The 16,583-nt window shown below is 46.2% G+C and overlaps 2 protein-coding genes across 5 annotated transcripts; one reads left to right on the top strand and one right to left on the bottom strand.

Moving 5' to 3' along the window:
• Nucleotides 1-755: 755 nt before the first annotated feature.
• On the bottom strand, nucleotides 756-3,797 carry BDBG_08885. 2 transcript variants are annotated; one of them, XM_031723770.1, is made up of 3 exons: nucleotides 2,242-3,797; nucleotides 2,036-2,140; nucleotides 756-1,957 (listed from the first exon to the last, which is right to left on the bottom strand). In XM_031723770.1, the coding sequence occupies exon 1, from the start codon at nucleotides 3,146-3,148 to the stop codon at nucleotides 2,942-2,944; it is 207 nt and encodes a 68-aa protein (XP_031581092.1). In that variant the 5' UTR covers nucleotides 3,149-3,797; the 3' UTR covers nucleotides 756-1,957; nucleotides 2,036-2,140; nucleotides 2,242-2,941. The 2 variants fall into 2 exon arrangements, with proteins under 2 accessions (XP_031581092.1, XP_031581091.1); XM_031723769.1 differs by having other exon boundaries at nucleotides 756-2,140; nucleotides 2,242-3,781.
• Nucleotides 3,798-7,335: 3,538 nt separating this feature from the next.
• Nucleotides 7,336-16,104, top strand: BDBG_08887 (C6 transcription factor). 3 transcript variants are annotated; one of them, XM_031723771.1, is made up of 5 exons: nucleotides 7,369-8,186; nucleotides 8,253-9,194; nucleotides 9,251-10,181; nucleotides 10,268-13,473; nucleotides 13,573-16,104. In XM_031723771.1, exons 4-5 carry the CDS (start codon nucleotides 12,128-12,130, stop codon nucleotides 15,236-15,238), a joined length of 3,012 nt encoding a protein of 1,003 aa, XP_031581093.1. In that variant the 5' UTR covers nucleotides 7,369-8,186; nucleotides 8,253-9,194; nucleotides 9,251-10,181; nucleotides 10,268-12,127; the 3' UTR covers nucleotides 15,239-16,104. The 3 variants fall into 3 exon arrangements, with proteins under 3 accessions (XP_002620718.1, XP_031581093.1, XP_031581094.1); XM_031723772.1 differs by having other exon boundaries at nucleotides 7,370-8,186; nucleotides 9,251-13,473; nucleotides 13,573-15,585; XM_002620672.2 differs by having other exon boundaries at nucleotides 7,336-9,194; nucleotides 9,251-13,473; nucleotides 13,573-15,580.
• Nucleotides 16,105-16,583: the final 479 nt, after the last annotated feature.

Raw genomic sequence — 16,583 nt, forward strand, 5'->3', positions numbered from 1 at the left:
TTGTTCCATTCCTCGCCACCACATACATACCTCTAATTGAATAAGTTGTTAGACATCGTACATTCTCTTACTAGATAAAACTACGTGCTGTTCTTATTAGCATCCATCCATATCTTCATTCATTTGTACCCTTGTCTGCTAGATTAATTAACGCTGACAACCTACTTGAAGATCTACCCTGCAGCTCTTCTACTTGCTGGGCCTGGGTTTATCGGTTTCAACAACATGTTCCATCGCCATTGATCGCAGTTTGGGCACCCCTGAGTGACACAATTGCAGCCTCATATTTTGGGGGGTTTCTAGTTGAACCTGCTCCTGGTCCTGGTGATACTTCATCAGTGACTGAGGAGAGGAAGTGAAGGCTGAGATGAGAGTATACGCATCATATATCTAAGTTCTTCGATGGAGATCATTCACTAGTTTCAGGCAAAACAGTTGATATATATGCTCTATGGGGCGGGGAGTTCTTCAACAACATCACAGAAGCTAGGCCTAAAATATTGATTCAGAGATTTCTTCAAAATGACTGTTAGCTTCTCGGTGAAGCTTAGTGACACATTTCAGATCAAGTCACAGCCTCCAACTATTTGAGGATAATTTGTCCATCACATTCATTTTCTCTCATATAAGACTCTATACATTCAGGTCAGCATTCGGTCAGTAGCTTAGTTGCCTGAATCAATGGTTCTCCAACAGGCAAGTACAGTATGACTCTGAGAAATCCGAGCATTTATGAGATCAGTTTAGTATCATTGCGCTATCTATGATCAGACTCATAGAATTGTGATTTTTTTATGTATAGTAGAATAGTATCAACACGATTCTGCTCTCGATTTTGACTGCTCTCATTGTGAATGATGGTGACAGCTAGTAATCCCCGTTGTTGAGGCATTTCCTATCCTGCATTCAATCTAAACCCACTGTACAGAGAAATGTTACGGCAGCAATTGAATTTCGCCGATACTCTGCAGAGAGGGCGGTTTGCTGGGATTCCTGGCTGTATTCTGGAAGTATGAGTAAAACAATAGGGATATCAGCTTAATGCATGAATGCTTCACCAGGATATGACTGATTACTTTTCAAAGGGGCTGTGAATTGCAGTGGCCACGCCTCTGCCAGCTCATCCTTATTTATCATTGAGTCCACATTCAAACATACCAATACATCCACACAGCATAAATGAGAACAGATTGGAAACCGGGGAATAGTAAGTAGTAAATGGAAGGTATTTTTCAAAGTTCGGTGTGTTTGTTTTTTTTTTTTCAAACCACCCGATCATATTCTACAAGCTCCCCCTCCATGTTGCGAGCGGACGACACTGTTACAGCGGAGCAGTCATGGCCAAGAACATACCAGCAGCCACTTCGTTAACAAATAATGGCAAGGTCTGCAAATGATTGCCCTAACGCGAACGCCACTCAGTAACCTCTCCTCCTCCCGAACGCCCTCCTGCCGTTCCGAGGCAAGCTGATTTTCTCCCTTGCGGGTTCTGCGGATACCGCATGGTTCTTAAACCTTCTCGGGCCTTTACATTTTACCAGGGTAAGCGACAAATTTTACGAACGATGGAATAAATCCGGGGAAACGGCTTGAGGCGGGGGGTTTTCAATGAGCACCATTAAATTCGAGCTTGAAAGGTGGTATCATTAAATGATACGCTGGGGCCGAAAAGGAACCACCCGTACTGCAACCTGAAGACAAAGTGGATTGCGTGCTTCTGAGTTCCCGGCCGTTAAATAGGAAAATGGCCCATTGACCGAGAGCGACCTTGTTTATCAGAGCAGACGCACTGTTGGAGATTATAGGAATGAACCAGGTCCAGGATATGCGGAACGGCCTAAGTCGAGGGTGAAATTCTCCGAGGCGCAATCTACGGATATTAATAACTTGGCTTCCACTTGCCGTGTATCAAGATTAGACCAAGTTCCGACAATTTAAGAGCCAGGGTCTCGAGAACCTAAGAAAATGGAAGCCGAAGAGAGACATGTTAAGACTCCCTGACGTTGCCATGTTAGAAGGGAGTCGCTCAACTGACCTTGTCAGAGCCATCATATCATCATGCCTTGGGCCGCTCATTCATTAGTTTACTAACTCGTGGTGAAGCAATAGGTTGTATTCCAAGGTTTAATGTTTCATTCTCCTAGAACATCTCCCAAACAAACCCATGCTTAATCTTTCTAGATGCGCATGATAATGGAAAGGGAATCAGACTGGGCGTCAGTGGTTGACTGTTGGACTCACCCTCAATCCAGCAGGGATATATTCCCACGCCGTCCCGATAGCCACTCAATGTCGAAAACACCTTACCCACTTGTCGAATATGCCCAGCTCCAGGCGGCTTCATCAGTGCAGCGATATTGCGGCACTCCTCAAGACAAGATGTTCGGGTGCAGTATCGGAAAATCACAACCACGTATATCATATCAGGATTCATGGGCTAGCTAGAAGGAGAGGTTTGGAACATGTTTACTCAGCCAGTTAAGATGCGGGTATGTTAACGACAGGGCGTTCAGTATCAAGAAGTCCTGGTTGATTTAAGTCGCTACCCCTCCCTCTCTCTATCGCAGGAAATATTTGCCCACTAGCAGGCCGAATCTTCCGAATTCCGCGTTCCGATGTGAGAAAAGGAGCATTGTTGCCCGTCGCTAGCGTATTCTCCCCGAACACCATATCAGAAAGAAAAACCAGGAGTTTTCATGGGATGAGACGGGCGAACCATGTTACTCCAGAGGCAGGTGCAGTGCAGTGCGCGATGGTAGGTCCATATTCTTGATTTGGGATGTTTTCCTCGGTCCATCGTCGACGAGCATCCTCGCTGCAACCCTGGTTAGAAGTTGCCACTCAGTCCCCTTCTCATCTCAACAATCGCTTCGGTACAAGGGAGGTCGGATGGATTGGTCACTTGAATGCCCGTGTTGGATGTGCTTCTTGTGTTCCTTTGCTATATCCCTTGCTCTAACAACCCAATCGTTACCCCAGCTTTCATCATGAGACTTAGTGCATGGACCGGGGTTGTCATGACATCCTTAACCCTGAGGACAACTCTAATTGCAAGTAATATATCTGGTGATGCAGGTTGTCGCTCATCTTGATATGGGGCAGCTGTCAGGTTTCCGGTAGCCTGTCGAAGGAAACTAATGCTCATCATAGTGACAAACTGGGCTAGGTGGTTGTTTCTTTCAACGTCGAAAGGGAAGAGGATGACAAGTCCCCGAACAATGTCACGAATACCTTGGCGTCAGAAAACTAACACTCATCCAATGAACTGCAACTTGAGCGTCACCGAATTGATTATTATATTTCAAATACCTATCGCGCTTCGTGAGCTTTTGTGGGTGTTCGTCAGCGCCCCCTCGCGCGCGGGGGTGTGGCTATTAACCGCAAAAAACTCTCTTCTAACAGCATGGGTATCACCCTGTAAGAGATGGGCTTCTGCTCTAGAAGGGCAGGCTATCTTTAGCCCGGCGATCCATTGTTCGCATACCCTGGAGCAGCTAAACGGAGAACTTCGCCGGATTTCTACCGGGCCTCGCAATGTGCATATCAAAACTCAGACCGTGGCCCGACGGCCAGAATAAGTTTGAATGCCGCGCTGGCGAGGCGATATCCTGACACCGAGCTTTGGCGGGGCCGAAATGGACAGATACTGAATAATTCCAGCCAAGCTAGGAGCCAAGGCCGGTTGAGAGAGGGGTTGGACACATTACACACACATGGCTACATTTACCCGCTCTATCCTTCCGAGGTTGCCTGTAGAACAAAAATGTGATATCGAAACGACAGAGGAGGATTGATTCCACGCCAGAAAAAAGATATGACAACCGGGAACGGGCTTCGAACAGCCTTCACCTTTTCGCCAAGGTGGATACTTTTGTGGCGATATTTTGCCCCGGTTTGTCCCACAGCTTGACAATAATGACCCAGCTCGATTGCGGGGTGGACGGTTACGATGCCAGTTCTAACTTCTCAGCAGCAACGACGCCATTGGCCGGAGCTAAATGGTGCACCTGCACGTACACTACTGAATTAAATCAAATGCTCTATTGTTCATTCAGAGTTTGATCCTCTTCATGTGCTTCTAGTATTCCTACCCATTTCAAAGAAGTCGGATCAAATTTCTCCGAATCCACGGAGTCAATGGTACGGCCAGACCGGCAGATATTTTTAGGTAAACCTGTTGAATGTGGGAGAGGGAATATGGGAGGGATGGATATCACTACCTTTCAGAGAATATTGAGACTATAGCTGTATGTACCTCGAGAAATCTATTCTTGTATTCAGACCGTTGTGCTGCGGTGCAGTGCATATGCAGATTGGGACGGTAAATAGTCGTCTATAAATAGCAATAGAAGCGCAGTTTTGACAAGTAATAATCCACTTCTTGCTGCTTTGTTGGTAAAAATGATAAATGGAGAATTATCAAGGTGATAAAACATCTCCTCGATATCACTGATTGATCCCCTTGCGTCTAATTCGTACAACCTCGCTGATTCAGACAGATCCCTAACCTCTATTTTCACCAGTTATGTCAACATTGCGTCCTGTCCACGGCACACATACATTGCGATCCAGATAACATGTGAGCCCATACAGAGTACATAACAAACGCCATCAATTAAAAAATAAAGGACGCGCCAAGGTGCAAGCTAGCCATTACAACGACGATTAAGTATCCATTCCCAAAAAAATTTCGGATATCTATTTTTAAATCACATGCATAAGTTTCACCTGCATGTTCTCAGATGAACACGTCTGTCTCTCTCTCAGAGTACTAACTTAAACCAACAAAAACTCTGAACAGAATACAAAGTTGAAACCTTGCATGCAGTGTCGCTGTTCCAACTTCTAACTATGCATTATTATTTTTATTATTTTTGTTGTTATTATTATTATTTTTGTTATTATTATTACTATTTTTTTTTTATTATTATTATTATCTCCGTACCTGATTATTCCAGGATCTTCAGTTTCAGCTGACGTGTAGTTAGTTAATTCCGCATGAAGGCAAAAAAAAAAACAATCGTAGATTTTTCAATCGCCCCGGCCTCCCCAGGGATGACGGGTAGTCAGCCATCCGAAAAGAGGCAGGCTGTTATAGATTTTGCGCTCCTGATTCACGCAGGTCTTGGTACTCGGAAAGTTCTCTTCTAATGGCAACAACGGAGGGAAAAGAACAAAACATGAGTGTTTCGTTTGATTTCTCTACTTCGGGATCTAGTATGTTTTTAACATTCGCGGTTCCACCATACAACGCTGACGGACTTCCAGGCTCAACATGTCGCAGACGAGGATAGGGGGGATATCTTATCTCTCCTCTCCTCTCCTCTAGTTACATGTACTTTTCACCCTCCGGCATCTTTTCGTTTGTGTTTCCGAGGTTCGCCTGCCACATTTTGGTCACGTAGTTCGGTACCGAAGCTACCCAGCTCCAGTTCTGGGCAGCCGATGGAAGACTAAAATGCCAGCTCGGAGGGCTCATGATAGAAGAATAAAAAGCGGGGGACCGGGGCCGGGGGAGGGGGGGGTTAGTCTCTAGTTATTCTTGTGGCGATAACAGTGTGGTGTGACAAGAGGTAAATTCCCTTGTCCTCCCACATTGTTTTCCGGAGCTGATCGGTGCTGCTGAGTTGTTATCGTATACGGCTTATAGTACACGTACATATACATATACATAACGGCAGCCCTCCATCTATGTGTGCCGTTTCCCCCCAAACCGAGGCAACGCGGAAGGGGGGATATTGGATTTTGCCTTAGCCAGGAAACCTTATCAGCTTTTTCTCCGCAGAGCAAAATCATATGGGAAGGGGATGTGGCACTAGAGATACTAGAGACACTCGGAAATCCAATCGGGGATCTAGAATATGGATTCCAGGATATGTGAAGCCGGAAGATTCGCGTATCGAGGGCGTTTCTAGCTTTGTGGGGTGAGATGAAGCTAAAAGCAATTCTCTCTATATCATTAGCTAATCCTGTCGAAATCTGGTTAAGCGGAAGTTTCTCATGCTAGTATCTTCTAGTTTGGGAATAATAGCAGTCATCATTGCCAAGTGAGTCATGCCTGGACCTGAAGCTCGGCGTTATCGTTAACGCGCTTTGTTTTGAAGATCTAGATCCTTACTCGGAGGTTTGTGATTGATGTCACGTGATACAACCTTGGCCCGCCTTCGAAAGCCGAGAAGCGGGAATCCTCATCCGAGAAAGCCACCGTTTTTCTTAGGCTAGAGGGAGTCAGTGGGTTCAAATCGATATGATTATTGGATCCCGAGAGTTAAACATTGGAAGTTGATGTTGTTTTGGCGCGAGAAATCAACAATTCTCGGAAAGCCAATCACTACCTGAGTTCCCGAATTCGGTCCGGGATCGGGGAGCACATCGGCACAGTCAGTCAGTTCATTGGGGAGGGAAAAAGTGGGAAAAAAAAAAGCGGCATTTACTTGGACAAGGTGGAGAACGCCGCTGTGCACAGTACTGTATTGCTAAAAATCGGAATCGCCAACCAATAAATAGAAGTCTTCTCGTCAGCAGGCTGGAATAGCATCTCAGGATAATTTTTTTTTATTATTATCGTTATTACCCATGCATGCCGAAGATTTGTTGTCCCGGGGTTAATTCCGGGCGCGATGATGATGTGGTGACTTGACTGGTTTGTGGCTTCAAGCAGCGGCCAACGGTTGTCAGCCCTTTCCTATGTTCAGGGATGTTGAGGCTGCCGATCGGAAACTGATTCTCTCCCCGGGGGTAGGACAGAGACAAAAAAAAAAAACGGTTAACTGGCTCAGGGGCTTTTTGGGAGGGAGGGTGGGATGGGTTTTTGTTCGGGGTTGGCGAGGGAAATCCTTCCACAGGTTAATTTTTCTTTAAAAAATAAAATAATAATCCCATTCATTCTATTGCATTCTATCGTCTCGAAAACCCCATTTTTCAAACGCGGATGAATGAAACAGAATAAAAGTGAACAGAACTGGCTAGTTTCGTTTGCGCTGGTGCTCTTGCAGGGTTTTGAACAAAGAAAAGAAGTTGCCTCTAATACTAGTTATTTTTACGCACACATGGATACAATATATGAAAACTCCGTCAGGCCATTATTTGAAAGCTCCCTACAGATCACTTCTGTTTACATATATATATATATATATTATAATAATATACGGATAGTCTTCTGACGCTCCCTTGGTACGCTCCTTTGGTACCCGAAGATAATTTTGAAACAGACATGCGTAGAATGTAAGACAAACAATGCTATGCTACCCAAGGAAACGGCAAACGGGGGAATGGATGGAGAGTTAGTTAGTAAACTTGTTATTATTCGACCTCGTTGAATTGTTTGCCAAAAATCTGCATTCTAAAAATAATGGAAAATAGAAAATGGGAATATCCTGTCGAGTTTCTCAGTCTCTTGACCTACAGACCTTGCCAGCGCTGAGGTGAGAGGTGGGAAATAACGGTTGCTGATTTTTGGGGCGTCTCAAAGGGGCATGCGGGCATGAACCCGGCCCAGGGCGTTCATCTAGATAGATTAGATATGTCGCCTTTTTTCCATCCCGTCGTTTCCCATGCATTGTGTCCTGTCCTGTCCTGTATACGGAATATTTGTCATATCTGTTGAATGACTGGATGTGTCCAGCATTGGGGAATTGGGTGGTGGTGGTGGTGAGAGGTCAAGAATAGCCGTCAAACGGGTGAAGAAAAAAGAAAGAGAAAGAAAAGAAAAAAGAAAGAAAAGAAAAGAAAGTTAAAGCGAAAAAAAAAGAAAAAAAGAAAGCTTCTCCTGTCCGATGATTTCTCAGCCACACTCCCTCCCATGTCCTCCGAGTGGACAGCAGCATCCAGGGGGGAGGGAACGGGACGTGGGAAAAAAGCCAACCGGGAAGAGACAAAAGAAAAGCCGAAACGAAAAGCTAAATATTGAGACCGTCGAACAAGTGGTCCCTCTCTTTCTTTCTTTTTTCTTTCTTTTCTTTTTCTCTCTGTCAGTCTCTACTGTGCCGTGCCGTAGTTACCGGCTCCTCAAGGGCCTGTCAAATTATCAACCGAGAAAAAAAAAGAAAAGAAACGAAAAGAAACGAAAAGCTAAACAACACCGAAGACCAAAACCCGAAGGAAAAAGAACAATTCTGTGCTGTAATCTGTACAAGGATGCGCCTTGTTCTCTTTTTTGTTCTCTCTCTTGTTGTCTGTCTTTCTTTGTCAGTATTACATACTATTATGATTATTTTCTCAAAAGTGATGTCTGTCTAACTAACCAATATTAGATCTCTCATAGGATAGTTAACTAGCTGTTCATATGGAATTTCTTTTTTTCTATTTCTTTAACACGGGCCGGAAGGTGTCCGCGTAGCCTACCTACCTGGGTAAATAAATATTGATTATGTGGCCGTCATATGTCATATGTATCCCATTATACGGAGTAAATGAAAGGGACATACTGCGTACAAATGTAGAATCATGGTTCGAATATCATGTCCAATGTCCATGTTCCGTGTACCTGTACGTACAGTACATACATCTATCTGTACACCACATTCAATGACCGTGTGCAATTATGTGCATTCCCGAAGACTCTAATAACAATAACCGGGGAACAGGGAATATGTAGTGGTTACAGGTACAAAAATTCCAAGTTATTAGTCTTCCTCTCCGAAGCGCAGATTATTTAAGCGGCGATCCAAGTTTGTCAGACTGTACTCCGTAGGTACAGAGAGTTACAAGACTTTTCGACGCCCGCAAAAAGACCGAGAGATTTAAAAGAAAAGGGAAATACTGTATGTAATATAATATTATTAAGGGATCCTTGATCCCTCCCCCTCCACACATCTATAGTTACCCCGTCGAAGCAGCTGGAAGGAGCCAATAATTGCCGTCGTCGGATATAACGAGTGTTGTCTACGCTTAGGCCTGATTGTATGGAAGGGCTGAGGATGACAGATGCATTAAGAAGTGAATTCTTTTTTACATACAGAGTACGTTCAGCCCTATTTGATCGATGGAGCTGGGAGACGGAATGCATTTCCCCTGATCACCACGGAGGCCCAGCAGTATTATCAATATCAACCATCGCGGGCTCCGGCTCGAACACACACACACACACACACACACACACACAGCCACCACCATCACCATCACCATCACAATCGCGAGAGCAGAAATGCCGGAGGTTGCCGGGTTGGTTTGACAGTACAGTAATAATATTAATAGTGAGTAGCACAGGCGTGCGTCGTTTGGTGCGATCTTCGGCTGACGGGCCCAGCAGCGGGACCAACTCAACTGCCAACAGCGCGATCCCTTATTATTCCTAGCCGGCCCGCGATCAACTGCAAATCCTGCCAGGTTGCAGCAAATCTCCACCACTAATAGCTGAACGGTAAATACTCAAATGACGCCGCCCGCCGCCCGCCGCCGTTGTGTGGACTGTCTCCGCGGTATTCTGCGGGCAAGGGTGTTTTGCAAAAATTGAAAAAAAATAACAAGCCGACTTTCCGAATTTTTTTGGGAATTTGGGAATTTGAGAATTTGGAATTGGGTGTTAATTTGCAAAAAAGAGGGAAAAAAAAAAAAAAAAAAAAGTCGGATGGGATGCTCTCGGGCGGCAGGGATCATCAACCCGTTAACCAACCTCCAGTGGAACGGAAGAGGAAAAAGAAAAGAAAAAGAAGAGAAAAAGAAGAGAAAAAGAAAAAAGACCCCGAGAGCCCTTGGAGAGAGAGAGAACCTTGGAAAAGCCACGAACCACCAAACGAGAGGCAGAAAGGATAGAGAGAGACGCTAGGTTGTGCAAGGCCGGAGCATTTTTTGCAAATTAATAAATCGGTGGTCAGTGGTTTAAAATCGTGCTGTAAAAAGAAAATAAATCCAAATTTATGCCAAAAAAAAAAAAAAAATGATAGAAAGAAAACAAGAGAAAATAAATATGGACCATCGGAGAGCGTGTTGAAAGGAGTCGTAAATCCGTACCAATGGAGCAAAGGAGCATCAATACTCCGTACAATATACTCCGTTAATGCTAATGCTTCTTCCTATAGATAGGTAGACACCAGGGTGAATCGTATCAAAAGGAAAAAAAGAAAAAGAGATAACTAGACAATAACACCAAGCCTGACCGTGGTGGCGCGGGCTTCTTTTTCTCATTATCATATTATTTCCCTTCTCGAGTTAATCTATCTCGTCGTCTGCGTCTTCTGCCTGTAACTACATCTCCCGTTTCCTTCTTCTCTATCTATCTCTCTCTCTCTACCCAACTCTCCGTAGCCTGCTTCTGATAAACTGGTAGACTGACAGACTGATACTTCTGGGGATCTGTCTTCGCCTCTTGGTCGTTCGTTCTCCCTGCCGTGCCCGCCCCACTCCGCCCCCCTTGATCCCGATCCCAGGCTGGATGTGACACGGCTTCAGATGGGCACCCGAAGGCAAGCTTGAGATCCTCGTTTTCATCCCGCGCCTCAAGAGACAGAAGAAAAAGGAAGAAAGACCAAAAATAGGGGAGCCATTCTTCCAGCAGCAAACGCACGTAGCCAGCACCAGAAACCTCTACTGCTACTTACTACTCTTACTACTACTCTTACTACTACTCTTACTACTACTACTTCTACTACCTCTACTACCTCTACTACTACTACTCTTACTACTACTACGACTAACCAATCCCACATCCCATCCCATCCATCAATCCCGTACGTCAACGTACGTAAACTTACTCCTCGGTCAACTAGTCTCTGGTAACTCCCTATCTTTGCGCTGTCGGCGGATAAGAAGGCGTCTGCTCTGCCCGCCTCTGTTTGCATCTATCTATCTATCCTCCTTGCATTGGCGTCTATCTGCGTTTCCATTTCTTTCTCCTCTCTCTCTGTCTCTCTTTTCTTTGCGGGCTTCCTAGCTACACTACTTCCCTTTTTCTCTCTGCTCCCGGCTTCCAAGCCAGCCACGGACTGGAGATAGCCTACATCCAGATTAGACTTTTGGAGGTGCAATCGCAGTCCGCTCCGGTCTCCAATCTCCCAGTCTGGGCCGCCGACCTCTTGGTACTACTTGTTCTGTACGTAGTTACTGTGTTGTGCTTCCTTCTTGACTACTACTAGCTAGTAGTTAGTTACTACGACTTTGCCGCAAACCACGTCCACGAACGAACCATGTGCGCTTCCGGCAATTTGGACTAGGTTGACCAGATCTCTCTCTCTTCCTCCCCTTGGCTCGCGTCTTCTCCCTCTTCTTCTTGTCTCTATTGTTTTTATACTTTTCTCCTCCCTTTCTCTTTTCTCTGATCTCATCATCTGCGTACCGTCCACCCTTCTTGTCCTCTTATCATCTTCTTGTTCCCCTCCTGTTTCTGTCATCCCGCCCGAGTCAAGCCTTGGCAACCTTGCGCGAAAGAAGCCTTTTTTTTTTTTTGTTTCGCGACTTGACACCGCACTCCCTCCCTCAACTGCTTAACCTGTCGCATCTGGGAACCTTGTACTTTGCAGGAGGCCAAAAAAGAAAAAAGGAAAAAAAAAAAAAAAAAAGAGGCCGAACTCTCTGTTCACGTTTGTACTGTGCCCAGTCGCGGCCTGTGGTCGACCAGCCTGCGCGCAACATCGCATCGCTGACCCCGAAACCGGCCGTTGTGCTGCTGCACCTTAAATTGCGGCTTTTACCCCAACAGTTGTTACATCCGCAACCTTTTACTACCCCATTATTATTATTATTTCCCGCGTTTCTCTCATTTCCCTCGAGTGTCCGGTTGTTTACTGGAAGTAATTTTTTTTTTTTTTTTCTTTTCTCTTTTGTCTTTTTGTTCTGTAATTTTCTTTCTTCTGCCTCGCTGCGGGTCTGATTCGGTTTCTTTGTTACATTGAACTCCCGACTGCATTTTCTCGCCTTGCTGTTCGGAGGCGCGAAAGGAACAGCAAACAGACCAACCCATTATTTTTCCGGGTACGAACGCTATTAAACATTACTCCTCGGGAAAAGGGAAAAAAAAAAGAAAAGAAAAGAAAAGAAAAGAAAAGGAGGACTCTTTTCCCGACACTTCCCCATCACAGGGATTCAGTGGAGATAACGCTTGGTAAATCATCGAGGGGCCTTTTTTCTCCCAAGGGTTTCACGGAATACAACCACCACCGTGGAGAAGAGAAAAGAGCAGCCCGCATTGAAAATGCGTTCTAGCATCGCTTGCTCTCGGTGCAGGCGAAGCAAGATCAAATGTGTCAATGCGGGTATCGATACTACTTGTCGGGCATGTGAATCCTCGGGGAGGGAATGCGCCTATCCGACTCCCGCTCCGGCAGGCGGTGGAGGTGGCACGAAGCGCGACATCGTTGCCACCGGGGATGGAGATGACCGGAATGGCGAGTGGGATAGCCCCAAGCGTCAGCGTTCAAGGAAGTCCACGAATGCTGCACCCGCAGGAGCAAAGGATGTCATCAAACCAACCGCCGCTCACGTACTAGATTCGTCCATCTTGACCGTCAAAGTCTGGGAGAGCCTATTCGAACTCTTTCAGTTGCATTTCTCCACCATCCTCCCGTTTTTACACCCGTCCACCTTTCTCGCTCAGATCCGCCAGCTTTCCGCGAACTCAGCGCAACAGGATGGCCAACCATCCGGTGACCACTCGCAGAGCCCAGTTCCAGCTTCGGAGGCTTCTCCATTGATTCTACTAGGCGTTCTAACCCTGACTGCTCGATTCCACCCACAGTTAACTCACTATCACTCTCCCCCATCACCCGTTGCGCCATGTAACCCTCTCGTAGCCTCTGATTTTTTTGCGAACGCACTACGATCGAGACTCGCGGGTATTGATGGAGTGGACCTTACGTCAACCGACATCAGTCGGGTTCAGGCCCTCCTCATGCTAAGCTTACACGAATGGGGAATGTGCAGGGGTAAAAACGCTTGGGTTTATCTTGGGATGTCAATCAGACTGGCTCAGGTGATGGGCTTGGCTTTCGAGCCGGAGAGTGATCAGCAGTCATCACATAAAACATCCTCTTCGGGCTTGTTTAACGCAGAGGTAGAACAACGCGACCAGAGGGACCGTAATTCGGACGACGTGATCGAACAGGAGACTAGACGGCGGACTTTCTGGAGCTGTCTCATGCTAGATCGATACCTCAGCAATGGCAAATATCGTCCTCGCATGATCAAGGTTCAGGACATAGAGATCCAGCTTCCTAGCGACAATGCATTCGCTTTCGGTGAGAGAGTCAAAACATCACGTTTGTATGATGGCCCCAAACTCCGTTCTCAAAGCTACGAGCAGCGAGGCCTTCAGATTCCCAGCTTACGCCATAGTACGGGTTATGGGGAGGACTCGAAATTACGCACCAGTGGGCCGTCAGATCTGAAACAATGGTCGTCAACTAGTCAACGAAACGAAGTAACGGAAAATGGTATTGATCGATGGGAAGTGGGTGCGGAGGAGTGCGTATTGAGTAGACTGATACGGATGGTCAGAATCTGGGGCAGCATCGCAAAATGGTCGAGCTCTGGCAATAGAAGGTTAGTTAAATCCAAAAATGCCTTTCTTATCACATCTAATCAGACGGCAATTTTCTAACGAGATCTGATGTTTTTTTTGTTTCATTTTTGTCTCTACAGGATTGATCAATACCCTCCATGGCATCCCGATTCTCGCTTCAGCTCTCTTCGACAACTTCTAGTCGAGTTCCAGGATGGTCTCTCCCGCAATTTACAGTACACCCAGCGCAACACCGACACTCATATTATGTACAAAAACAATTTGGCACCCTACTCACTTATCCACATTCTCTACTTCCTATCCGTGATCGTACTGCACAGGGCGTACCTGCCATTCTTGCCGTTGAGGTGCGCTGATCCGCAGGGACCTCTCGACGAGCCGTGTTTCCCATCCGATAAATATCTTGTGCCTGAGGGGTTCTGGCGGGAAAGTGCTCGAGATTTGTTCAAAGCAGCGCGCCAACTGATGGAACTTGTCAAAATGTGTCAAGAACGTGGGGTATTAATGGAGACTCCTGTGGTCGGTTTTGCTATATATAACGCTGCGCTCCTTGGTATTTACGCTGCTCATTTTAACCAGATGGACCAAGAAGGTTACATTTGCTCGAAACCGGGCTCGACAGATGTTGTTCCGGGTCTAGGTTGTCAGGGACAAATTGACGTACGGAGAGCCATTGAAATTCTAGGGGAGATGAGACCACGGCTGAAAATGGCTACTGGGTGGTTCCGGACCATTCACCGCGTTCATGGCTATTTTTCCAGAGCCAGGCGGGATTTTAAACGAAGTTCCCGACACCTAGACATGCTAGGTGCTGGGCCTGGCCCCGAAAACGACCTTCGAACCAGTAACGGACGCCCTTATGGCGTACGAGAAATGGGACATGCAGGCTCATTTGACGAGCTGAAGCTCTTGGACAAGGTCCTCCTAGACCTTGGTAACGCAGAAGATCAGGTGGCGGATATTAACGGGCCGGATGAAGATGGCACAACAGCTTCGGCGAATTTGGTGGAACGAGGTGGTGCAGCCAGTGAAGTTGGCAGCACTGCCGTGAAAAGCGAATCCGCGGATGGTCTGGACTCTCATGCCGATGGGGTTGCTGGTGCCCTCAGAGAATCATGGGTACCTGTCAACAGCCTTAACAGCCCAGTTCACGGACCACCACAACCACCACCATCCTCCGGATCAGAACACGACCGTCCCAGACCGCTCGAGAATGACCGCTGGACCAGCCTGCCTCCTCCCCAACCACAATCCTACCCCCTCCCCTCATTACAGCCGCCGCATAGCATACCATCGTCAACCGCATCACATAACCCACCGCCATCCCTAACATCCCCCGGCTCCTACGCCTCCTCCACCCCAAGCACAACTGCACCACCTACCAACCCCCAACAGCTCCCCGCACCCTCTAACCGCCTCCAACCCCTACAGCCATGGATTACATCCCGCCAACCGGCGCCCGCCCCTTACTCGCAATCTCTACCATCCATCAACGCCGCCGCGCACCACGGTTTCCCTATGCCACCACTCCCAGGCGCACTACCGTTCCACCTCAACCCGCCGAGACTCGATGCTCCATCGCGCCCGTATTCCGCCGGCAGCGGGAAAAATATCGGTAGCGGCACCGGTAGCAGCAGTCCTGGCTGGATGAGCTGTCTTGGGGGTGACGATGTTCTCATGTTTATCGAGGGGACTAGTCAAGACCAATGGCCTTCCTCGGTAGCCGGTTCACGAGGGCTTGCGAATGGTTGGTTGAGTACCGTCTGGTGTGAACAGGGCCAGTGAACTGAAGTGGGTGAGGGGGTGGAATGAAGGGCGCTCTTGATCCTTCCTACTCTATTCTTTCCTCTTTGTTTATGCCACGTCTCCCTGCATTTGTTTTCTATTTTCTATTTCTTTCATTTTATATGATTTTATATGCGTGGACTTCGGCGTCGGTGGCTCTCTCAGAGGCCCCCTTTTAATTACGGGTATAGGCGAATGGTTTTCCCATTTTATTTATATTCTGTTTGTGTTATTAGCTTGGTTTTGGGTGTGTTCTTTTCCCCAGGGTACAATTTCCGAGCAAAAGGGAAAGGGGGGTATACGTTTTGCGTGTTTCTTTCACAGATTTCTTTTCTTTTCTTTTCTTTTCTTTTCTTTTCTTTTTTTTTTTTTGGTTGCAAATTGACATGGCCCCCTCTTGTTTTAACATGGTCCTTGGTGTGTCTTTATCAACCGATATTTCTCTTCGTGCACTCCTGTTTTATTAACATTATATTATTTTTATTTTATATTTGTTATATTTTGATGCATGTTTACAGTATATGGCAGTATGGCACAGCCTTTGATTCATCTACTTGGGCTCCGACTCCATTCTTCTTACACCATTTTTATGCAGGATAATGATGTGTTTACTTTCTGCGTTATGTTATTTTGTTTTTGTTAATTGATGTAGTTTACTTACCCGGTTGTATTATGGTTTCAGCTTTATTTCTACGTTATGTTATTATTCTACTTTATTCTACTTTACCATCTATTTTCCGTGTAAGGTTACATATGCATGTTTTTCCAGCTCTGAATGTTTTCTTCATGTGTCACTATTTCCATCCACATCAAGAAAGAAAAGTAGATAGATGATAATATTCGTTATTATTCACCCGCCTTCCTCATCAGTTTTATTATTCTTTTTATTATTCTTTTCCCTCGCGTCACCCTAAAACAAAAAGGAGGTTGCCATCCTTATCAACGGATATACCGACCCGCTAACCAGGCTCTCACAAGTCTGACGTTCCCCACTCGGTTCGGCTCGGTTCGGCTTTGTGCTCGGGAATCGGGATGTGGTCATTTATTTCAGTATTATTGTCAAATTATTTACTATTTACACCCAACCAACCAACCAAGCTTGCTTGCTTGCCACAGTTGTACCCAACTCTAACTACCTAGGTACCTAGATAACGGAAAAACGGACCTCTAATAATAATCTATCTTCGTACTGACTTGTAGTAGGTATGTAACCCCGACCTAGGCCCCGTAGTTATCTTCAGAGGGTTGTGGTGTGGGTTGTGTAACTTGCCACCGTCACAGCACGCACAAGAACACAAGTTAGCGAAGCCGAAATATTTAATTTTTTTTTGGTAACTATCGTCCT

The sequence above is a fragment of the Blastomyces gilchristii genome (genome assembly GCF_000003855.2).
Source record: "Blastomyces gilchristii SLH14081 genomic scaffold supercont1.31, whole genome shotgun sequence".
Taxonomy (NCBI): domain Eukaryota; kingdom Fungi; phylum Ascomycota; class Eurotiomycetes; order Onygenales; family Ajellomycetaceae; genus Blastomyces; species Blastomyces gilchristii.

What these genes read in the sequence shown, in the direction of transcription:
- BDBG_08885 (XM_031723770.1), bottom strand. Translation starts at nt 3,148, where the DNA reads ATGATGAGCATTAGTTTCCTTCGACAGGCTACCGGAAACCTGACAGCT.
- BDBG_08887 (XM_002620672.2), top strand. Translation starts at nt 12,128, where the DNA reads ATGCGTTCTAGCATCGCTTGCTCTCGGTGCAGGCGAAGCAAGATCAAA. An exon ending in TCGAGCTCTGGCAATAGAAG is followed by an intron (nt 13,474 to 13,572) that starts GTTAGTTAAATC and finishes TTGTCTCTACAG; the next exon opens with GATTGATCAATACCCTCCAT.